At 39.0% G+C, this 25694-nt stretch overlaps 1 protein-coding gene across 1 annotated transcript in view; it reads left to right on the top strand.

Annotated features, from left to right (window-relative positions):
• CDH9 (cadherin 9) overlaps window positions 1-25694 on the top strand; it is a 155800-nt gene that overhangs the window by 47995 nt on the left and 82111 nt on the right. The window contains exon 2 of the mRNA XM_081952082.1: window positions 4219-4546. Coding sequence (XP_081808208.1) covers window positions 4319-4546 — 228 coding nt within the window. The 5' untranslated portion in view covers window positions 4219-4318. The remainder of the gene's footprint in view (window positions 1-4218; window positions 4547-25694) is intronic.

The raw sequence follows: 25694 nt of genomic DNA, 5'->3' as shown, positions 1-25694 counted from the left end.
GAGGCAATTAGTTATTGGGGTAAACTTAACTGAACTCCAATGGATTTGATGATCCCTCTCATTCCAAGTGATAACTTCTAAATGGAAGAAGGTCCTTAATTAGAAAATAACATCATGTGGCCTACTCTTATTTCTAAATATGAATTGGGGAGTAGGCTAAGGAATTGATTACACATCACCTCCTGAAATCTAAAATTGTGGTTTAGCATGCTCATCTGCCCAGAAAGAGACCAACTTTATTGGATGAAAGACTCATGGCATGTTGTCTTTATACACAACCCTATTCCATTATAATCTCTGTCCTTACACTACTCTAAATATCACTGGGCTTTTACAAAGGCATATGTCAGCACCTGTCCCTCTGTAGCATTTCAAGGGAATGCTATAATATTCTTCCAGTTTAGCATTTCGGCCCCTCTGACACTAGGAAGCTATTACACATATGCTACTATGCTGCAATTATATTGCAATTTATATTAAAATTAATCCTTTTCTAGCAACAATTCCAGAGCAGTTAGATGATTGCCATGTAATTTTCCTACCAGGCAATGAAAACATCCAGGTCACCTGAAATATTCCTAATTGTTGCTATTTAGCATCAAGAGTATGACAAAAGCCACTTTCTAAAAATCATGGGCATGTCACAAATATAAACCTTACTTCCTCTTTCCTTTTCTTCTTCTTTTTTGGCTTTAAAAAATTATCATGCATTTTGAGAGGCATATTGTAGCCCCCCACACACACACACATTCCAATTGTTGGATTCATTTTTGAAGTTGCCACTATCTGAGTTTTCAGATAAAATCACATGATTCCACACAATCAGTTAGACTCACTGCTATCCAAGTAATATTTTCCTCTCGCTAAATACTAATTTCCAGTGGGGAATTCTGAAACAATTAGGAGCATTAATTTAATTTTTAAGGCACGTAGCTAAGTATAAATAAATTCTGTGCGGGTGCAGAACGTCCACGATGATGTCTGTGTCAGGCCTGCAGCGGTTCCTTTACGAATCTTTGGCCTGCCACACTTCCTTTCATTTCACTATACTGTTTCATTATTGTAGTAATTGGGGGGGGGGGAATAGAAAGGAGTAAAATTGTGGAATGTGTTGCTGTCATTCCTTTATAGAAGCCAAGGTCATATTTTGTCTTCGCACCTCGACACCTGACCAGAATCAGTGGGGTGGGGTTGTCAGGGTCGAAGAAGAAGATTGGACCATGTGATGGATTTATAGGAGTGGGCATAAGATTATGAACTTTCAACTGGGTGGAATTCCAGGAAGTTCTTCAGAGTTGGAATTTCACAGATGTGCCAACATGTCTGTTTTATTAAATTGGAACTTTAAGGATAACTCTGCCTTGGACTTTGATTTATTTCTGCATGCTCTTTGGAATGCTGACAGTCTGGGTGGATGGGCAGAGCCTCCCACCACTGCTGCTACTAGTTTGCCAAAACCAGGGTGAACTGGCAGAATACCACCTCTGTGCTGCATAGACTATCATGCAATATAGTATATTTAGTAAATATGCCTAGATTAACAGTCTTTCATCTCTAGCTAAAGAATATGCTGTGTCTGTTAATTTGCTGCAATCTGAATTCTGTTTTATTGTATGTAAATGGGTGCAAATCTGAAAATCTGTTTTATGAAACAATAATAGGAATATAAATAAATGTTTAATTTGTCAAATTTTGTCCAGTCCAGGAATGATCTAAAGGCCTCAATAGGCATGACCCTTTTTAAATAGTCCCCTGAGATTGTGGGTTCATTAAAAATTATTTGCATTAGAATAAAATATGTGTTTAGTAACAAAGAGATTTATGGATTCATGTTAACAAAAAGTCTCCTAACTGAATAACAACACTCTTTGTGGATTTTTTTAAAAAGAATGTCTGTATGTTTGTAGCATTTGTATATTTTTCATTCAAGTCCCTGCAAGGTTTTCTTTGGATGGGAGTGGGCAATGTTTTTCAGAACTGGTTTGTCATTCCTGCCTTCCGAGAAGTAAGACAGAGTGATTGGTTCAAGATCATCCAACTGACTTTGTGCCTAACTCATGATTTTCTAGTTTCTAATCTGATGCCTTAACCACTCTAGCTCCAAACTAATCCTCAAGCCGTACTTACAGTTTATTAAAAAGCAGGTCACTGAGATTATATGAGTATTGTTTCTTTATCATTCTTATTGTTGGCAAACTTGTGAAGGGCAGCAGTGTTTAGATTGCAGATAAAACTAACCAATTTAAAGCTACAGCATTTGCTTGCATGTTATTTCCCAAGCAATTTTTTTTTGTCCATATGCTGTCACTATAGTGGTCGAGCACCTGCTACTATCACTGGTGTTAAAGTTTTGGAGAGAGGCATTGAGAACCCTCCCTCTTTTTTTGTAACCACTACTCTGGGGGAAAAAAACCTCATAGAGGCACAGCATTCTTTTAAGTCATAGCATGGCTGCCAGAAATCCAAATGCAAGATGGACTTTATACTTTTTGTTATCTGGATGGCATCAACCCTAGATTAACATGATGACATCCAAACCTGCATTGGAGGGGTGAAATTCAGCAGGTTCGGGCAGGTTCTATAGAACCGGTGACGGCAATTATGCAGAGTTTGTAGAAGTGGTAAATCACACCACTGACTGGCCCCACCCCTCCCACTCTCTCCTTTTTACACTTTGCCTGCCTAGAGTCACACCTGAGTCGTAGCTGCTGCTGCTCCCTGGTTCCTTCGTTTGCCTTGACCATGTGGTTCAGCCTGGTGAGTCTTCCTTTGCTTCTCACCTAGCTACCTCCCCCACAGTTTTTCTCCTCCTCAGCAGCAGGGTCTGGACCGTCCACGGAAATCCTTCCTGAATCCTGCCCTAGCGCAGTGAATTCTGGTGGGCTGGATGCGGGTATGAAGAGCCTGGCTCTGCAGTGCTTCCTCACTGGCCATGCCCACTCAGTCACATGCCCCCCCCACCAAGCCATGCCCACCAAGCCACACCCACAAAACTGGTAGGGAAAAAATTTGAACTTCACCCCTGCTGCATTGTTTGAAAAGCTTGTGAAACCTAAGACTGAAAATAATAATAATAGAATAACTATATAACAAGTAGCTTGTTTATGAAACCCAGGTTTTTTTTTTCAAAAGTATGCAACCTGTGGCTTTAAGAAAGGACAGTGTACATCTTCCCAGAACTCTTGGCTAAGTCTCTTGAATCAAATGACACCAAAATTTCCATCCCAAAGTTTCGGATGAAGGCTTAAGGGACAAAATATGTGCCTTAAGACTTGCAAAGTCTGATGACATTCACTGAAAGAGTCACTAAATTTCAACTTAAAATATCAACTAGGCCCCTTATGACATTCATTCAAATAGTTTCTAAACCTCAGGCTTAAAATATCAAGAGCCCCTTAAAAATGGCTTGCCACTCCCCCTACCAAAAATAGAAACGAAAAAGAAATGAGCTAGAACCTATCTACAAAAAAATCTTGAGCCTGCAGAAGCAGTGCTAAGAATTGCAAGCAATCTATTCATTGACAAGACCTGATTAGAATAATAGGTTTTTCATTCCTTCATTCCTTCATTCAGGTGTTCATTTTGTGATCTGAGGTGATTCTGAGTGGCTCAATTTTACCATTTAAAATCATTGACCATAGTCTCTGCAGTCTCTGAGATTTTTTTTAAAAAAAGCTTTCTTTTAAAGTGCAGTTCCCCATAGAGGAAAGTTAAACAACCTTGCTTTACTGCAGACATAATTTATTCCTTGGCATAAATATTGAATGACTTAAATGATATCCTGTTCTAGATTTTAGGAAGATCAGTCTGTGTCAATATTGGCAGACTGTTGTTTAAAAGGGATGGGGGGATATTTGAAAGATGCGCAGAGGAGAATTATAATTATATCTGAAAAAGTGGGAGGAGAGGAATGGTGTTAGTACTCCTGAGTAAAATTGCTACTCCACTATGATACATTCTCTTCTGTTAGAGTAAGCCAGAGCAAAAAAGTTGTGTCTAGGTAATTTATGACTTTTCATTTAGGTTGGCTTTGCATATTATCCTATTAGAATATGATTTATATGAACTGCAGCAGATGTTTCTCAGTCCTTTCTTGAATGTATATAGTATCCTCTGAAGGTTGAAAAAATGTAACATACATGCACAAATGATGTGGAGTGGGGGTTACATCAAGATATATAAACTTAAAGCTCATCTAAATATTTATCTAATTTACAGATTATTTCAAAGAGGAATACAACAACATTTGCAGAAGATTCTTCTGGTTAAAGGAAAGCCATACCAAGTTCAGCAGACTTCTCTGCGGAAGGCCCAAAGAATGAAAACTTGCAACTGCTTGTCATTTCTAATGTGGACTTGTATTTTTTACGAGATTCCTACTTTATTATCACCGAAGAGGACTAGCGTGTATTTGCAAGCTAAAAGGATAATGGGGCTGGCTAAGGATCAGGGAAAAGCCATGCATCGGACAAAGCGTGGATGGATGTGGAATCAATTTTTTTTGTTGGAGGAATATACTGGTCCAGATACTCAATATGTGGGCAAGGTAAGAACTACAATGAAAAGACCATTTAGAAACATGATACAATTCATTAAGACCCAGGACGACCCGGGTGGTGGTGGAATTTCTCATTAATATGGAATGTAGACTTTAGCAGGGAAGAAATGAGATTTCACACCTAATAGCTTTGTGAATTATTCCTGTTTTAGCACTGAATGGTCCTCTAATGCTAGGTTTTAGAGGGTTCTACAGGGGATACTAGGTAGGTAGTTCTTCACTTATGATCACAACTGAGCCCACAATTTATGTTGCTAAATGAGGTCATTGTTAAGTGAGTTTTGTCTCATTTTATGAACTTTCTTGCCACACTTGTTAAATGAATCACTTTGCTTGGCAGAAGGTTGCAAAAAGGGATCACATGATCCCGCAACTCTACAATCATCATAAATATGAACCAGTTGCTAAGCATATGAATTTTGATCGCATGGCTATGGGGATGCTGCAATGGTCCTAAGTGTGAAAAACACTCATAAGTCACTTTATTCAGTGCTGTTGTAACCTTGAACGGTCACTAAATGAACAGTTGTAAATCAAGGATTATCTATATCCTTTTTGTAAAAAAATAATCTTCATTGTTAGATTCATCAGCAAAGTCAGATGGAAAAAAGTACTTCTAGAAATGAGAATTTATCCAATTTTATCACAGCATTAGTTCAGCCTTTTAAAGTCCAAAATGTGCAATTCCTACTAATTTGCAAAGTATAATTGGGAAGAAGGCTTTTAAGCTAATCTGCAGTGAAATCAGGAGCAATTTACTTAAGAAAGTGGAAGTTCTGATGTCACAGTTTTTCCTGGGAACATAAAATAGCTTAAATATAGTATGGTAACAATGAATATGACATGCCAAGGATGGGGACTGGAAACTACCTACTGGCCAGCAAGGGTATCCTCTTTTTTTCACTACTGGTTCCATAGTGGCAGCGTGCATGTCTGGGCATGTGCAGAAGGTTCATGATGACGTCTTAGTGGGTAGGCAGAACCTTGCGCCACAGCCACTACAAGTTTGCCTGAACCAGTGCAAACCAGTAGAATACCACCTCTTCTTCTGACTGAAGGATATGTTCATTCATTCACTTGTATGTGGTGAGGAGTGAGGACGAGAGAGAGATATGGGAAAGATATATGAAATGTTCTATCTATATAAAATGAAAATAACAAACCCTAATCAATATTATATTTGGGCCAGAATAGAATAGTACAGCATTAGAGACATTTCAATGGGTATCTGTAATATAAAAATCATAGTTACCTTTCTCTACTTTACCATATATCTGGAAGAAACAGCACTTAATTATCTCCTGTCATTGTCAGAGATATTTGTGAGTTCATCCTCATTGTGGTTGCATTAGATCTATGATAGCTAGGCTCTTTGGTCACTTGAAAGAGCTGTAATTCTGGGGAAACGACTTTCAGAGTTTAAAAGCAGTTTTTTTTTAAAAAATCAATTGATAGAAAAATAGTACTGTAAGAGGAACACAAGTAAGAATGACATGGATCCGAAGCTAATGAACCTAGCCATGCCTAAATAGCACATTACCCTGACATTAAATTTGAAATCACATGCAGTTTCTATTATCTCCTTGCCAATGGCATTATATTAATGGATAGAGTATGCGCTTCAGAAATGAGAATATTTCACTGCTGTGGGAGGGCAGTACATACTCTTATTGGAAGAAATTCTTGGCTGAATTGGGAGTAGCATGTTGTCATGAGTAGGTGATGGAGTCCAAATTCAGGACAGCTGGCTTGTCAGTATGAAGAGTTTTGAAAACAATAGAGGCTTGCCATCATGAAAAGTACAGAACCACAGAGCTGTGGTGGGATGTAGTCTGGATTCCCATGAAGGAGGGGATGTTTTCTAAAGTGCAAAGAACCTTTGGAACTTGGAAAGTTTGGTTGGTAGGAAGAGGATTAAAATGGCTTTCCCCTAGATATTGCCAGACCATATCTGTGGTTATACAAATAGTTGCTTTAATGTGGCAAGATTATGCCTATAAGTGAAGAACACTAAAATAAACTAACTTAACTAACTCCATGTGTCTTTCTTAGTTCTTGGGTCCTGACATGGGCAATATAACACTTTATTCTCTTGTATTTGGGGGAAGGGGAAGGGACATGAGTGTAGGTATTGTATTAAATTGTAGGATTATACCCCTATGCCTTGTGGATCTTTCACTCACGCAATCACAGTTTTCATGCTTCTAAAATGCTTGTCCTCATTCTTGGGTTCAAAACAAGAAACACTGGGAAGTATAGCACAACAGAATTTACATTATCTGATTTTAATTCTTAGTCAACATTTTCTTTTTCAATTGCATCAAAAAGTCAGGCAAGACCATTGTTTTCACATATAAGTAAGTGTCGCAATACAGTGGTGGTTTTTACTGAGCACTGAATGAAAGGTAGGAAGTAGAAGATGAGGCAGGGAGGCAGGAAGCTGCAGAAGATCAAACATGTCTCAGCAAACTACATATAGAGAAAGTAAGTCTTCTAGCTTTTGTCCCCAAGCTAAATCATTCTATACTTGGAGTCCAGGCTTCAGGTCCATGCTCTCAGGTTAAGGTATACCCATTGCTGTGTCTCCACAACTGATCCTGGCCAATCGCTCCAGGCAGATTACACACTGAAGTTATGTATGGTATATAACCAGTTATGAATTGAGGTCTTGGGTATTTGTTTATCAGCTCCTTCAGGACGTGTGCCTCATGGTGTTGCCTCTGCTCAGCTCACCATAGGTTGCCTGTCCAGTCTGCAAAAATCTTCTGTACCTATGTGGCTTCATATTTTTCCCCTGCCTCATAGATGGGATAAGTCATAAACTTCAGGCTCTTATAGTAAATTTATTTTTTCGTAAAAAATGCACCCAGTCATGCTGTAAATTAAACAACTGTAAATATTAAGCAATGCTCTACATAAATTGTATTTGTGTGTGCGTGCGCACATATATACATACATACATGCATGCATGCATACATACATACATACATATACACAATACATAAATCATACATACACACACATATCACACATATGTATCAATGGAACTGATGGGTGGGATGGTACACTGAGTTACTCTCTGGCTAGTGAACAAGCATTGGCTGACAGTTTTCCCCCATGCTCAACGGTTGAAAAAATGATGAGTTTTTGATCTTTTGTATCCTCAAGACAGATAAACAAGGCTATGCATCTACTGTTCTGATATCCAAATAAGTCTGTCCAGTCTAAACAGTTGTAGTAGTCCAGGGGGCTTCCCCGGCTGTGTTTTCATCATTGCGCAAGTAGCACAGCTTTTTACGTAATCTTCCACCTCCAATCTCATTTTTGGCCACCAAAATTGATGCTTGGTGAGGTGGTGTTTAGGATTCCAAAGTGGCCTCCTAGTTTCGCATCATGGCTTTGCTGTAGTACCTCCAACCTTAACCCCGCAGGAACGTACAGTTTGGACCCCTTCCAGGCTAAGCCACCGCTCATTGTTAGGATGTCCTTGTTATTGTTGAACCATGGTCTGCCGGGAGTGCTGCTTTGAACTCTGTAATCAGCTTATCCTGGCTTTGGGTGGTGACCTGGGCCACCTGTTGGTGGGAGGAAGAAATGATGGGTTGAACAACTTCTTCCTTCTTACTGTCATACTGCGGTTTTCTCAACTAAGCATCCACCAACAAGTTCTTCCCTGCAGGGATGTGTTTAATTCCAAATTTAAACCTTTGGAAGTTTTGTGCCCAGCGAACTTGTTTGGGGGATAGTCTTTGATGGGCGTGGATAGCTTCGAGATTTTTATAATCAGTTCAGACCACGAATGGCATATCCCCCCCCTTCCAGGAGATGTCTCCACATGAGCAGGCTCCACCTGATCGCAAACTCTTCTTTCTCCCAAATGGCCCACCTCCTTTCAGTAGTGGCGGGTTTCTTGGAGATGTAAGCTCACGACAAGAGGTGGCCCTCCCTATTCTTTTGTAGTAGCACTGCAGCTATTGTTACATCATTGGCATCCGTCTGGATTATGAATGGTTGCTTGGGGTAGGGGTGTTGCAGTATGGGCTCTTGGGCAAAGAGCCGTTTTAATTTCTCAAAGGCTTTTTGACAGTCCAGTGTCCATTTCAGGGGTTGGTTTGCTTTTGGCTTCGTTGGGGAAGGCCCCATTTTTAATAGCTCAGTCAATGGGAGGGCAATTTCCTCAAAAGTCAGAATGACCTGCCTGTAGAAATTGGCAAATTCAAGGAAGCTTTGTAGTTGTCTGCAAGTACTTGGAGGTTTCCAGTCTAATACAGCTTTCACTTTTCCTGGATCCATTTTTATCCCCTCGTTGAAGATGCGATAATCAAAGTAATTCAGTGAAGTCTTGTGAAACTCACACTTTGACAACTTTGTGTATAGCTTGGCAGCCAAAAGTTTTTTCAGGACTTGCCGTACCAGCTTCACATGTTGTTCTAGGGTTTCAGAGAAGATCAACATGTCATCTAGATAAATGAGCACTCCGCGGTACAGATGCTCATGTAGCACCTCATTTATGTACTGCATGAAGACTGCAGGTGCTCCTTGTAGCCCAAATGACATGACTTTGAACTGAAAACTGCCAAGGGGGGTGTTAAAAGTGGTCTTCCATTCATCTCTCTCTCTGATCTGTATGCGGTAATAGGGTTCACTCAAGTCCAGCTTGGTGAAGATCTTGCCTTTTGCCAAGTGGTTCAAAATATCTTTCATGAGGGGAAGGGGATAAGTGTTCTTTTCGCATACCACATTCAAAGCTCGCAGATCAACAAAGAGACAAACCCCACCATCTTTCATTTCTCTGAAGAGCACTGGGGCTGCTACTTTTGACTTTGCTGGTTCAATAAAGCCCTGTTTCAAATTGATGTCAATGTAGTTCCTCAATTCAACCATCTCTTTGGGAGTCATGGAGTACATTTTCAGCTTCGGTAAAGTAGCCCCAGGTTTGAAGTTTATTGCACAATCTGTGGGCCGGTGAGGGGGAAGATAGTTGCAATCTTCCTCACTGAACACCCCCGCTAAGTCCCAGTAGTCTTTTGGTACTCGTTGGATCCCTGGGGGTTTGGTGTCTGCTGCAGGTGCTGCAGGTTCCGGACAGTCTGGGCTGTTGGGTTCCATCATTCCTGGGTGGCCTTTTGGCTCCACTGGTGATAACAGCCCAAAGCCGATAATCAATTTTCTAACGCCGTCCTCCCACTTTATTGTAGGCGCTCACTTGTCCAGCCATGCAAGTCCCAATATAATTGATTCCTGCATTCTTGGAGCTATGGTGAATCTGAAGAATTCATAGTGGCAGCCTATCATCAACTTTACCAACTCGGTAATTTTAGTGGCTGGGGCCCCTCCAATCAGTGCTCCATCCACTTGCTTGAACCGAATGGGATGGTTTAGGGGTCTTGTGCATACACCTAGTTGCTCCACAATCGACATGCTGATTAAGCATCGGGTGCAGCCGGTGTCAACAGTTGCCCCAACTTCCACTCCCATTTCTGGCACTTGGAGGTTGCATTTTATTGTAAAGGGGTGGATGGTTGCACTAACCATTGGGTCGGCTTTGGCATTTTCCTCCTCCAAGGCCTCCCCATTGGTTGGACTTTTTGTCACCTTAGGTTGGGGATCCTCTTCCATAGGTTGTTGACCCAGATGACTCTTCTGTGGTAGCTTCTGGGGTCTTTACTGCTCTGGCGGTTGGTGCACACATTTGTGATATTGGGGCTGGAGCCAAGCACTCTGATGCTATGTGGCCAAATTGACAGCAACACTGGCACTTTTTGGCCCCTCTGAGGGACGGAACCCAGTTGCAGCTCTAAACTTAGGAATCATCTCATCATATTGTTCCGCTATCCATCCTGCAGTTTCCCTCTCATTCATCCCTTCTTCCATTGTCGAGAACTCTTCTTTGTAGGAAGGTGAGGTAAGAACCTGTTGGCGCATTGCAGGTGAGATTTGAACCGGTGGGTGGTCAATCCCTGGTTTGGCCACTGCACAGTTATCTGCCATGGTGCCATCTGCTGAGGGAGAGCAGGTGCCCATTGGCATCTCTCCCATCCATGACCTGGGGTTGCTTGATTAATTGGTTGCAGTTCAACCATCAATGGCTGGCAGAGGGGGGGGGGGTTAAGGGCCAAGGTCCCCTCTGCTGACTTGGAGGATTTTCCCATGTTGCCCAGTGGCATCTCTGCCATCCATGACCTGGGAAGAAAGCTCAATTTGGTGGTGCTTGATTAGTGAGAGATGCTTTCCAAATCTATTCTTGCTGGCTCAGCTCATTAATCATTGCATGGAAAGAGTAATTATCTCCACTCCAGTATTTTTTCCCGAGCTTTGGCTGGAGAAGGAGCAGGGGGAGTATGCACTCACGTTTAACTGTAAAAGTTGGTCTGGGAGCCCCCTCCAGCCATCCCCCTCCGGCTGTGCGTGCATCTTCCCAGATGCTATAAAGATGAAAAATTCCCCCCATGCAAATTCTTTTGTACTTCGGAACAACTTCAGAGAAGCAATTCATCATTAGCTTCTTTTCTCTTAATTGTTCGCTGATATTTTACACTTACCAGAACAGGTCAAGTGTTGGGAATCAGGACCTCTTGCCAGCCCCTGTGCCGGGTTGCTGGTGATTTATTTTAAGGGAGGGTTCAGGTTAATGCCAGCATTCCAAATATCATCCAGAATTAAATCAGAGTTCAAGACATAACTTTCATCAAAGTTCCAATTTAATAAGACAGACATGTTGGCACATCTGTGGCAACCCGAATCTAAAAACTTCCTGGGTTTCCACCCAGTTGAAAGTTCATGATCTTGTCTCCACACCCACAAGTCCATCACATGGTCCAATCTTCCTCTGCCATGCTGGCATTTCCACCCATCTAGTTCCAGTCAGATGCAGAGGTGCAGAGACAAAGAATGACCTTGGGCTTCTAGAAAGGAATGTTCTATTATGACAACAATAGATTCTACAATTCCACTCCTTACTATTCCCCCTCCCAATTACTACATTAATGAAACAGCACAGAAAAATAATAGAGAGTGTGACAGGCCTAAGACCCTAAAAGGAATATAACTGCAGGCCTGACACCTGCACTCCTTCCATGCATGCACCCGGTCTCAAAAACGTGCCAAAATAGGACGGCATAGAGCCAGGGCGGGTGAACAGACCCACCCATGATTTGTGTTACTGGTTCAGGCAAACCAGTCCGAATTGGCTGAAGACCACTGAATTAAATAAGAGATTCTTCTTTGGAATTCTATGCACTATGCTAGTTAGTGTCATGTAGAACAGTAGAAAAATGTGAGTCAGTTGAAAAAAATGCAAGTGGGGTAAAAGTACGTTTAGAATTTTAGAAATTTTACTAGTAATTCTAAATTCCAAATTATAAAAGCCCAAATGAAGTCGTAGAAAGGAACTATGTACCCATATCTTGGTAATCTCTGGGTAACAACAACCTAAGCAATCTAAAATTAAGGAGAAACTGCCTAACAGTGAGAACAATTAACCAGTGGAACAGCTTGCCTTCAGAAGTTGTGAGTACTTCATTACTGGAGGTTTTTAAGAATAGACAGGACAGCTATTTGCTGAAATGGTATATGGTTTCCTGTTTGAGCAGAGGGGTTGGACTGGAAGACCTCTGAGGTCCCTTCCAACTCTATTCTGTATGTATATGTAGACAAGAAACAATTTTCTTACTGTATACTTTTCCAAGCAAGATTTTTTTTTTTACTATTGGAAATATTTTTACATATAAAATAGAATGAACCAAAGGCCATTGATTAGATGCAGTTCAATGAACAGAAGAGATTCTGAGGCTGTTGTAACTATCATGAGAACCATTTTTATTTTAATGTGGTTATTATGGTTCATTGCACAATCAGCCAGATATTTAGATTAGATTTAGCATTTTTATCTACCTAACAAATCTTTTTCCAAGAACCCAGGACACATAGAAGCTGTTATTTAGCAATATTAGAGATATCATCACAGAATATGAGCTGTTCAAAGTAAAGCTGTTCTTTGCAATTAACAGATAGTGATTTGCCAATACTGAAGGTGCTCAAGCAGTGCTCCAGATGTTTTTGGGATTGTACCCAAGGTGCCTGTTACTATAGGCATTACTTTTGCCTTCTTTTGCCATAGTTGTTCCATTTCTATTTTCAGGTCTTTGTATTTTGTGGTTTTCTCTAGTTCTTTCTCTTCTATTCTGTTGTCCCCAGGTACTGCCATATCCAGACATTTTTTTTGTTATCAACAGTTTTTTTTCTTATCAACAGTTGTTAACTCTGGCATGTTATATACAGTGAATGCAGTGATAAAAAAGAGTTCTAGCAATACAATACAATACAGACAAGGTCACTAATTGAAATCATGACTATACTTACAATATAATACAATACAATAGTAGAGTTGGAAGGGACCTTGGAGGTCTTCTAGTCCAACCCCCTGCCTAGGCAGGAAACCCTATACCATTTCAGACAGATGGCTATCCAACATCTTCTTAAAGACTTCCAGTGTTGGGGCATTCACAACTTCTGGAGGCAAGCTGTTCCACTGATTAATTGTTCTAACTGTCAGGAAATTTCTCCTCAGTTCTAAGTTGCTTCTCTCCTTGATTAGTTTCCACCCATTGCTTCTTGTTCTACCCTCAGGTGCCTTGGAGAATAGTTTGACTCCCTCTTCTTTTTGGCAACCCCTGAGATATTGAAACACTGCTATCATGTCTCCCCTAGTCCTTCTTTCTCTTAAGCTAGACATACCTAGTTCCTGCAACCGTTCTTCATATGTTTTAGTCTCCAGTCCCCTAATCATCTTTGTTGCTCTTCTCTATACACTTTCTAGAATCTTCACATCTTTTTTACATCGTGGCGACCAGAACTGAATGCAGTATTCCAAGTGTGGCCTTACCAAGGCATTATAAAGTGGTATTAACACTTCATGTGATCTTGATTCTATCCCTCTGTTGATGCAGCCTAGGACTGTGTAGCAAAGACAGCATATTTTTTTTAATCTGAAATAACCTGAAATGAGGACTATCAATAGGTTAGAAAAGCTGAAGGACTCTGTTGAGGTTTGTAAACATTTAATTGCAATTGTCATTGTCATCGCATTGAGAAGTTGGAGTTATGATGAGCTAGGGCATAGCACGAAAGCAACACAGCCAGAGAACAGGTCTAGCTCTCCTTTATTGCTCCAACTTTGCCCCCAAACATCCCCACATTTACTACAAGTCTTGGGGCAAAGCTGTCACATGCACTTTCAACAGCCTCTTCTTGCGAGTAGTCCAGTAAGCAAGGTGAGAAAACTTACATTTACCTTGCCCCTGTTCCTCCCTGTCTACAAGCTGTTCTAATCCTGAAACACCTTGGCCTGACTGGCCTTGACCTTTCTCATTTTTATGCAGTCACTCCCTCATTCTCTGTCGGCTCAGGGTCCAGCTCGTCTTCTCTCGCTCCGACGGGAGCATGACAAGAGCTGTGCTTTGTGCAGGATGTTTTCTGCCCTGTGTCCCTTTATTGTTGAGCATAGGTGCAGGCTGTTGGGGAGAGCCTGTACCTTCTGCATCTAAAACTGAAGCACCAATGGTTCCTCTTGTCAACGATGACCTGGATGAGTGAGAATCTCCATAGACATTTAATTCCAATGTGTTCAATTTGCCTTTCTATAGATAACCTTGCAATGATACCATATAACTACATTGCTTTCTTACCCAAAGGGAAGTGGAAAATATCCTAAGCATTCTTTTTCCACTTTCTAAGCTTCTTCCAGACAACAGATGAAATTTTCAATGCATGACCGTTTTTTCACCATGGAACAAGCTACATGGTTTAGTAAACACACAAATTATCTAATCTAACACATTGGGACTCAGAGCACATCTCCTAGAGGTACATGGTTACTAAGGTTACTATATGTACCAGGTGGTACCAAATGTGTAGGGCACCCATATGTAATATGCCATATAAATGTGAAATAGCTGCTAAGTAAAAAGTGTACAATTCAAATTCAGATTTACAATTTAACATGCAAAGATTAGACTTTTAAGAGTGAAGAGTAAAAATAGTTCTCACTAGCTGTATGCAGTAGGTTTCCCCCCCCCCTCATATTGTAATATCTTGTTTTGACTTTCTACCCTCTTTTGAAATAGTTCATCTGTTCTGCCAAATCCTTCTTGAATAAAGTATCACACATAATTCTCAATCATCCCTCATAGACATTGAGGCATAACAGCAAATACAGTACATGACAGATCACTCTAACGTGTGGTGAGAAAACATGATGGTTTGAGGCTTGCCGAGGCTTTATAACTAGTGGCCTTGAAGAGGAAATGAAACAGTGTCAACAAGCAGTATCACAAACAACAAGCTTTCCCTCATTCTTAGAAATGCCTGGTACTTCTACTCTTTTCCACAAGTAATCTGCAGCTTCAGCTCTAGAATAAAACTGAAATAAAAGCAAAACTGAAAGGCAAGCACAGCTTTTCTCAGAAATAAAATGCTCTCTTCTCCTGTCAAAATGACTCTTATGAATAAATACCACTTATGTTTCACCTATGTCCTTTCATAGGTTTGTTTGTTTATTTTAGTCAATTTATCTGGCTGCATTCCTTGCAACAGCAACTCAAGGGGACTATCATGAAATTAAAAATTTTAAAAACCCATCACCGCAATTAATAATATTCATCATAATCACTTGAACATCATTGGCGTTGACAAAATTGCCAGCAGTAAATTGTGAAAGGCAGATTTACTTGTAACAGCATGCATCCTTTGATGATCCCTTTGACACCATCAAAAACAACATCTGCCTATCCCAGGACCTTAGGAAGGACTCAATAAGTGGATAAAAATGCCAAATTCAGTCTAAATATCTGGATGACTATGCAACCAACCATAATATAAATAACGGCACTTGAGGAAAACTACAAGTGTCGCTACAATATCATCCAACTCTTCAGCCTCCCAACTCCTATAACTGGGAAAACATCCATGTTTTTGGATGCCAGCAGAATTAAGGCTGGGCAGATGTGTTGATGTCAGCCTTTTTAAGTAGGCCAGGTTGAGAAAATGACTCCACATATTTCACTGAAACTATATTTATTGATATAAGTGATAGTAATTGAATCTTGAAATCTTGAGTGCATTTATCCTTTCCTCCCTCTTTGGGACACATTGGGTGATCTAGGACAGTGATGGCAAAACTTTTTTTCAAAAGAAGGCCGAAGTCAGCTGGCCAGCGCGCACATCACCTCGCGTGCCCTGACAAGTGGCTCCACGTGCCATAGGTTCGCCATCATGGATCTAGAGGAGCTGTGGCTATAAGACTTGCCTTCTGATGTTGGCACACTACAGCCTTCTATTGATGGTCTGGACAATGCTTTGAAAATCACTGCTTCAAAGGGATTGCATAAGGCTGTGAGGAAGGGAAATTATAAAAACACAATGCCTAAAGTATATTTCAGTGGCCTGCCTAAAGATATGATTTTACTTATTCTTCTATTTTTCTTTTTAAGTACTGGAATCATAAATATTTAAATCATCATGTAATCCATGTTGATGGCTCCCCTTTAAAAAGAATATTAGAAGTAAGACCGAGGAGAAAAATATGTTTTGCTGGGGAAGAGCAGCAAGAAGGCTTTGTCCTTAGGACTAGGTTGATGTATCAAACTCTAATCTATCCTACTGTGCATAGGTTGGACACACACATGCCCATAAACACACACACTTATGTGCATACACATTTACGCTACCAGCAGTGTGATACTTAAAATGTTCTGATAGATTATACAGATCTGTCTAGATCAGTGGTGTCAAGCCCACATTGTCCCTGTGGCATCACATGATGCACTGGGATTTTTTCCCCCCTTCGCTAAACGGGACCTGAGTGTGGCCAGCAAATGATGCATCTGGCACGCGGGCCACAAGTTTGACAGCCTTGGTCTAGATAGAACCACTGTCCTGTACCTACATTGGTCTTTGAGCAATCTTTGATTACTTACTTCTTTAGTAAGTAATATTCAGTATATGTGCAGTAATTTTGATTTCTTCCATACTGCAAAGTTTTAAGCAGCAGGTGGTAGAAATTGTATGATGTTACATGCAGCAGTACAGAGGGAAGAACACTGTAATTTTCCCTTCAAAAGTTTATTGGTGTATACAATTGACCAGTTTATAAAGATATGTTGCCATGACTCTCCCATCAAATATGGTTTGGCGCCTATAAAAACTAGGTAGCCAACCTAGATTGAAATGCAACTGTTCAGATGGCATTATATAGTAAAACACTCTAGTCACTATTTAATTTAGATAAATTAGTTGAAAGTAGGCACAATATGTGATTTTCTAAATATCTGTCTTCCTTATTGTTAATATATGATTTTTATTGTCATTTTTTAAATAAGATAAAAGCTAATATAAACTAAGGAAGAAAAAAGAAAAAAAGAGAGCAAAAAGTCCAAGAAAAGAAAGTTGGAAAATACAAAAGATAGATATAAAGAAGTTATTTCTGATTTTCTTCACAGCAATTATAAGTACAATTATATGTTAAGATCTCCCTCTAAAATAATATCAAATGTTCTTCCTTTTATAATCTGTCTTGTCTAATCATCAAAGCCATAAATCAAAAGTTCATTCGCTTCATTTTTATACAAAAATCTATAAGGGGTTACCAGTCACTAATAAATGTGGTTAGTGTCTTTTATCAAATCAAAGAAGTTAATTTATCCATCTCAGCAAGATCTCTCAATTTCACCATCTATTCTTCCATAGTGAGTGCATAAAATCATCTCACCACAGTAATCATATATTAAAATAATATTCTGTCTTTTTTCTATTTATTTGTTAGTCCTAAAAGGAAATGTGCTGGCTTCAATGGAATATTAATCTTTAAAATTCTCTGTTTCAAAGTACAAATTTAAATCCATCTTTTTAGCTTCTTTTATAGCTTCACCAAGTATGATAAAATGTCCCTTCATGTTATTCAATTACCAAGATACATTTGAAGTGCCTTTATATACAATATTTGTGGTCATTTCTATGGTGTTATGTACCAATAATGCATCATTTAATAAAAAAAATTCTTTAAGATCATAAGACAATGTAAACTTCAACTTTTTAACATGTTTTTATGGATCCACTTGTTTATTATAACCAAAATTCTTAGCCCACTTTTCAGACATTCTTAAACCTGTTGTTCGAGTATTTCAAATTTTACCAAAACTATATAAATGTTATCATTTACATGTTTATCATCAGTGCACGATTGTATTTCAAATTCAGACTGACACTCCGTACCATTTCAAATAGAAGATGTGCCAAAGTATTTTCAGTTTGATATCAGCAGGCAGAAAATTAATATTTTTTTGCTGGAATGGCACTTGGAAAATAGCTGAGGTACTGCTTATACAACATGAACAAGGTTTCTTGCATTGATACCAAATATCTGAAGGTGTTAATTTACTCGACTATATGGTTGTTGATAGCCCTATATAGACCATGGACTTTTAGAGAAGACCATTGTTTTGTTTATTTGGTAATTGATCATCAGTTTTCTCTCCAATGAATGAGTCATGCTTTCCCAAATATGCATATTAAGAATCTTCTGTATGAAGGTGCCCTCGGAAGCCTAGTATGTGTGAACAAGGTTTTTCATATAATCTTGGACTAGATTTAAGGTTCAGAGGTTGGGATCGGGATTTCTTGCAGAATATACTGGATACAGGTGTTTCAGAACCTTTAAAGGAAGTGATTTGCAATACATGGAAGCAGATTCTTGCTGAATCAAGTAGTTGTTCATTTTATTGTGTACGTTGCTGCTTTGGAAGCTGCTGCCAGTTGTTTTCAGTGATTTGAAAATAGGTGCTTTTTACCTGCTCGTTGTTGTGCATCTTGTGGAACTCAAGGACGTACCTCTGAAAAATCCAGAAGCAGGGCAAATAGAAATACAAGGAAGTGTATTTAATAGCAACATATTTAGTATACACAAACAAGTTAAACAATATACAGTTACAGGAACATCACAATATTTTAGACTCATATGCCACAATATACACATTAATATAAACTCAGTGCAATACTGCTTTTTCTGGACCTTTCTATATACTATGTTTCATTCATGAGGCTTGCAAATATGATTTCTTCCTACTGAATATATGTATATTGCACTGTGTGGTGCTTCAGATTCAATCACCATTGGTCAGTATAACCAATCTCCAAAAGGTGTTTCAGACCATGTAGCAACATAATGGTTTTCAGTTTCTTAAATGCATCCATGCCTTTCCTAATACCTTCCAACTTTTTTTCTATAGCTGCTGTGCACTCCCAGGAAAAGACACAGAGACTATATATGCATTAAAGTATTGCTGATTTAGAATAACATTAGTAAAGAAATACAACACTAATCCTTATGTCTTATTATGAATTAATGTAGTTCAGTGTTTTATTTTCTCTTTAAATTCACATATAAAACATATGTGTTCATTACCAGAACCCAAAATTTATTTTATTTATTCAAATTTAGTTCATATAGTTGAAGAGTAAAACTATATATTATTTTGGCTATTTGGGAATAATGCATAATTTGTAAGCTAAAACGTTTTAAAATTATGGAACATATAAAGAGCATCTCTCCTCTACCCACAAACTTCCAAGTCCTGGAACAGAAACAGATTTTCTGTTATTCAGCACTATATGTTAATGGGTTGTTTGCCAAGATTTAAATTACTAGTGTACCAAAGCATAGCTTCTTTGTAGCGAATGAAGAAAAAGTAGCAGTTAATTTTGCAGACTAAAATATTGAAATATTTTGACTGGGATTTTAATATTTTAAACATTCCAGCCAGTTATTCTTAAACACATCCTGACAATTGCAGTTTTGTGGAACAATCACTAGCTCTAATTTACCATGTAGAAGTTACATTACTATTCAATCCATCATCTTAGTACCAAAATATTCATATACTGTAAATCATTTTTTAAAGTACCTGGGAGTTCATCAAATTTGAAAGCTATCTATCAAAGTGTAGTAGAAAGGCCAACACAGAAAATTAAGCAGTTGTTCTCTGCTTACAGTCCTCATTTTTTAAACATGTTTTTTTTTCATTTTCCAAGGACATTATTTTAATTTGGAAAACTGCAACTAAATGTCCAGCGTAAAGTGCAACCCTTTTTGAAAATAAGAGAATAGAAAATTCAGAGGAATATTATTCAGGCCTTTTGTTAACAACAGCACTGGAGAGAGCAATACGCAGTTTGATTAATCCTCATATTTTGAATTGTGTCCCATTAGGCTAATTCAAAAGCTGATTTAATATCTCAGCCTGAACGGTGGCTTATTACTATTTAAATATTTTTATATATTACAAATTCATTAGAAGACCGTTCTTGTACTGACATAGTATTGTATTGTAAATGTATTTTTAAAATGTATTATTTTAAAAATAATAAAGTTGATACCTTTAAAACTTCAGTGCATTTGGTCTTAATACGTTCTCACTCATTCAAAGTATTCCAGTGTTCCATGTGGGGAAAACAGTCAAGAGACCATTACCATTATAAGAAATAGACACACAGTTATGCAAAATCAAACATATATTTAAACCTATGTTTTTCCCCCCCCCCCATATAATGTCTAACAGGCAATACTAAAATTAACAAAAATATTAAGGGGAAAAACATTTCACAGAGATTCGGTTTCTTCATAATCTTTGGATATACCATATTTTTCAGAGTATAAGACACACCAAGATTTTGAAGAGGCAAATTAAAAAAAATGTTTTTGCACTCTACAGACTTCCCAAAAATGGCCCATTTTTCATGAAACAGGCCCTTTTTGTCAAAAAGAAGGGCATGCATAGCCTTTAGGAGGCTTGTAGAGTGCTCCTGGGAGTGGGGGGGGGGGCAGAAACAAGCAAAAAACAGCCGGTTTTTCATGAAAATGGGCCCATTTTTGTCAAAAAAGGGGCATGCATAGCTTTTAGGAGGCTTATAGAGTGCTGCTGGGGGCTGGGGGATACAAAAAACGGCCCCGTGTTCTGCTCATTTTTGCCCTCCCTAGCCCCCAGGAGCAGTCTGGAAGCCTCCTAAAGGCTATGCACAGCCATTTTTGCAAAGTGGGTGGGGTTTCGGGAGGCCAAAAATGCTGTATTCAGTGTATAAGATTTTGTGTACCCATATTTTCAGCCTCTTTTTTGAGGGAAAAAAAGATGTGTCTTATAGTCTGAAAAATACAGTATGTAGCCCTTGACTTGCAACATAATATAATGGACTGTCATGATGGACATGAAGCAGGTCACCCACATAATGGACTCAATTTAAGACCTTTTTTGTGACAATCATTAAGTGATCCAATGGTTTGTTAAACATAGATTTTTCTGAAAACTGGAAGTAAATGCTCGTTTTCAGAAAAATCATCATCATAAATGCAATCATGTGACTGGAGTGCTATAAAAACAACTGTAAATCCAGGCCAGTTGCCAATTGCCTGACATGCGACCATGTGACCATATGACTGGTGGCCATTAGAAAGTCATAAGTACCACCTGGGAGATCTATCATAACTTCAAACAATAATAAGCAAGTGGTTATAAATTGAGGACTGTCTGAATTCCCACATTTAACCCATGTTAAATGTGATCTTGCTTTGCCTTTTTTCTATCGGGTCTAAAGAAAGATGAAAAAGTGTGGTTCAAAAATTGAAATTTTCTTAAAGAAAACAAAAATATTTCATGGAGAAGTACAATGCTGGTGTGAAAAATATGATCCAATGTCGATTTCAACAGTCAAGCAGGAGTTTCTCTGTGCACTACTTGTTGGAGTCCTGTTATTGCTTAGCTGAAATTTCATTGTACTGAATTGCTTCAAATCATTGTTTTTTACTATTAACAGGCACATTATATCCCATTTGGGGGCCAAAATGCATGGTTATGAACAATGTTTTGGGGAAAACATAGTAATAATATTCATTTTGGTTGTTTGAAGACTGTGTTAGCAATGGCAAAGTCATTGAACTGGCAGAAATGAATAAGTAATTCTCTGGTTTCATTGTTGGGTCCTAGATGTTCAAATTACATTTTCCTTCTTGATATTTACAAACATTGACATTCCTCTCTTCAATCATAAGCAGCATGTCTTGCTTATATGTCTTGTTGCTTTCACATTGAGCCTAACCATAAAATTCACCAGCCTTCATTTTTTTCCTACATGATAAGTTTGAGCATTAGATAATCACTATATTAGATTGGCTGATTTATATTATTCACTAATTTCCATTGTACCAAAGTACTGTGCTCCATGGCTATGGAAGCAATTCTATTCCTTTGTTTTTGTGTCCTGAATAGTGATGCTAGTAATAACAACTAAATTCTGTTTTGTGTCAGTTTTTTTAATGAATTAGAGCAGAATTGATTCCCAAAATTTACATATATACAAAACAAAGAACAAAATGACTGTGTGGGTGGGTGGGTGGGTGGGTGGGGGACTTTATAAGTTTCTTTGGCATTATCTGCATGTCAATTATATTGACACTGTTCTTCAATGCTAGGTGGATAATGTTAAATTCAACCTTTCTTTTAATGCATAGGAAGTGATTTCCTTATGTCAGGCAAGCCGATGGGCAAATACACAGTAACTAAGCTCTGCTGACAAAATAGCAGTGGTGATACAATGTACAATTAAGTATCTTTGATCAGCTGGAAATAACAGGAGAAGAAATGCAATGTGGGTATTCCTCAGCTTATAACTTATTGCTTAGCAACTGTCTGAAGCCACAACAGACACTTCCTGCCCCCAAAAGCTACTTACAATATGATTTTGAAATGATAGTGGCCATCAACATAGCACGCAGTCCTGTGATTGCATTTTGGACACTTGGTAACCAGCTCACCTTTATGGCAATATCCCACAGTTGTGTGACCATGATTCTGGGCAACTGATAACCAAACTGGAAGGAGATGTCAAGTCAGGAACAAGCTTGGAATTCTTGTACAGCTGCACCTTCCCAGGGAAGGGAAACAGTCTGGTGACTTTCTTGTTAAGACAGGTGATGGATAATAAAGTTACTGACTTTCACTGTTTTACAGTCATAATTTGGGGCTGGGTTATGGTTGTAAGTAGAGGACTATCTGTAATGTTTGCAAGTGACCACTGTAGCAGTGGAAGTAAGCGAAACAGTAATTGGAAAAATATAGTTTGAGAAGAGTGTTTAAAAGGAGATGCCATTTAATTTGAAGCTAGAGTAAAGTCAGTACTCTGGGACCAAAATCATTGAAGCATGTTTTGTATTTAAATCACTTTCTCTTTGTTGCAACCCTCTGAAATAGCATACCCTCTAAGATAGGTATGGTTTTTTTTACCCTGCAAAGATTCTGGAAACTAATTGACAACAAGTTATATTTTTTGAATCTTCTTGTCTTGTCTGGAAAGTCATGTTTTGTTATGGTATGTTTCTAATAGTAATTTTAAGGGTATTTCAATTATACATTTGATATTTTGTAAGCTACCCATAGTCTCTGTGAAGCCAGCTGGTCCTGAAACGCAGAAGGGAAGGAGGAAAGTGTAATGACAAACAAATAATTTTGTTTCAAGTAAAGGAAATCTTGTGAAGACATAACTTGTATTCTCTTTGATAAGGCAGACAGTGCTAAACTCAAAATTTGAAGCCAGCTCTACTTGAAGGCAGAGCTTTACAAATTAATTTACAGATTATTGAAGGAGGATAACCATGAAGGAATTAGAAAAGAATGTAGATCAAAAACAGTTGTACCTTATCATTACCCGAGTAATCCCTCCTAACAATCCCTCCTCTCACTGTTAGCAAAGGAAGAGTTTGGATGCAGACTATGTTTCCAGTTCTGCTGAAATCCATTTTGATGTGGTGCTTAAACTTTCCAGAGGCATGAATGTCTGTTTCATCATGGTGAAGAATTGCTCGAAATTTTCCCTCTTGACTGTTAAAATAATATTCACCCATCTTTGAGAAAAAAAGTATTTTACCATACAACATGTATGGTTCTAAGTAATTCCCCACTAAATATATGTGCAGCCCGAGCAAGGAGTAAATGTAGGTATTTCTATTCTAATTTCCCTTCTTACTTCTTACTTACAAATAAGGGGTTGGTTGGGTGGTTGATTATGTGCCACCAAGTGGTTGTTGAATCTTAGCCATCCTAGATTTTCTCTGTGAGGGGAGTAAACAAAGGAGTTACTTATGTTGACTGGCATTCACTGGTGGGCTGTTCATCTCTTTTTGTGGCTGACAGTATATGGACTTCCTCTTTGTTGTGGCTTTCGCAGTAGTCATTTGTATTGGATTTTCCATTAGTGGGTTCTTTGGACCTTTCACTCATAATGACTTCAAAAGTCTTTCCCTGACCTCTTCTAGAACAAATAAAAAGCCATCAGCTGTCAGTGCTGTCTAGAATTCATGCTGGCCTACCAGACATTGTACTTCTCTCTCCTCTTCTTCCAGAAGCCTTTCCTTTGTTTACAGTTTTCCTTTCTTTCTTGCCAGCACAGCAGAGCCCCCTTCCCTTTTCTTATGGGGAATTATACTATGTCTTTTCTTTCTGGAGTTGCTATCAGCTAAGAACAATTTGTTTGCCAACCCCCATTTCTCTCTCTCTCTCTCTCTCTCTCTCTCTCTCTCTCTTTCTCTGTGTGTGTGTGTGTGTGTGTCTGTCTCTCTCTCTCTCTCTCACACACACACACACACACACACACAGGGAGGGAGGGAAGGAGGGAGGAGGAAGAGGAGAAGGAGGAGAGAGAGAGAGAGAGACAGAGAAAATCATGAAAATTGCAGATTGTCGCAATGCAAGTTCAAACATTTTCTGTTATAAATTCTTGCCTTCTTTTTGATTATGGACACATTTACTCTGTCATGGTACCCAGTTGTGAGTATGGGATGCTAACCACTTTTGAAGGGCATCAGTGACCCCAATGGGGCTCAAACTAAATAGCAATGCTTGAGCTGATATACTTTCAATGTGAAGCAGGAAAATATGGGTAGAGGTTGCTTTTGCAGTGGACAAGTCTGCTTCACATTGAAAGCAGTATTGTTTTAAATTGTGTAAATTCAAACATTGCTTTCTTATTTGAGCTCCACATTTTGATAGTGGAAAGGGGCAATAATATCCCCCCACTTGGATGAATCCAACAAAATATATCTTACAATCTATTTAGACTGAGGTAGAGATGTAAAAGTGTGCATCATTAGCATACTGATTATAGTAAACTCTGGAATGATAGATGGCCCTAACCATCTAGACATTAAATGGGAATTAATGGAAAGCGAAATCTTCTGGGTGGGTGGTCTTCTAACCCAACCTGCTACCCAGACCAGAAATTCTCAGACTGGCCTGTTCAATTAAATTTAATCAGAATTGCTTCTGATAAGGAGGAGAGACTTTGACTGACACTCATAAATGGACTGTTTTACAGTATGCAATCATCTCTCCAGTGCCTTCCTTATGTCCCATGATTTACTTAAACATTAAACTTAAACATCAGAAGAAGACATCATAAGGATCTCTCTCTCTCTCTCTCTCTCTCTCTCTCTCTCTCTCTCTCTCTCTCTCTCTCTCTCTCTCTCTCTCTCTCTCGTTCTCTCTCTCCTTCCTTCCTTCCTTCCTTTTGTCTCCCTCTCCCTTTATCTATCTATCTTTCTTTTATCTCCCTCTCCCACTTTCTTTTTCTTTTTTTCTTTCTCTTTCTCTTTCTCTCTTTCTCTTTCTGTTTCTCTCTGTCTCTGTCTCTGTCTCTCTCTCTCTCTGTCTGTTTGTCTCTCACTCTCTGTGTGGCTCTTTGCCTCTATCTCCCTCCCTCCTTCTGTGTCTCTCTCTGTCATTCTGTCTCTGTCTCTGTCTCTGTCTCTCTCTCTCTCTCTCTCTCTCTGTATCTCCTCCCTCCCTCTGTGTATGTGTGTGTGTGTGTGTTTTTCACTCTGTGTGTGTGTCTCTCTGTCTGTCTGTCTGTCTGTCTCTGCCTGTCTCCCCCCCCTCTCTCTGTCTGTAAGCCACTGTCGTGCCTGTCGTCCTGGATCAGGCTAAGCTGCCTGTCCTTCTTCAACACCTTCCAGGGATGCACGTCCATCGTAAAATCCATCAGGTTGTCCAAAGTAGCGGGGCTCAGCAGGACCTTGGCTGAATGCGTGCAAATGCTGTTG

The sequence above is a fragment of the Natrix helvetica genome (genome assembly GCF_964273705.1).
Source record: "Natrix helvetica genome assembly, chromosome: 4".
Taxonomy (NCBI): Eukaryota; Metazoa; Chordata; class Lepidosauria; order Squamata; family Natricidae; genus Natrix; species Natrix helvetica.
This window is presented reverse-complemented; position numbering and strand designations above follow the sequence as displayed.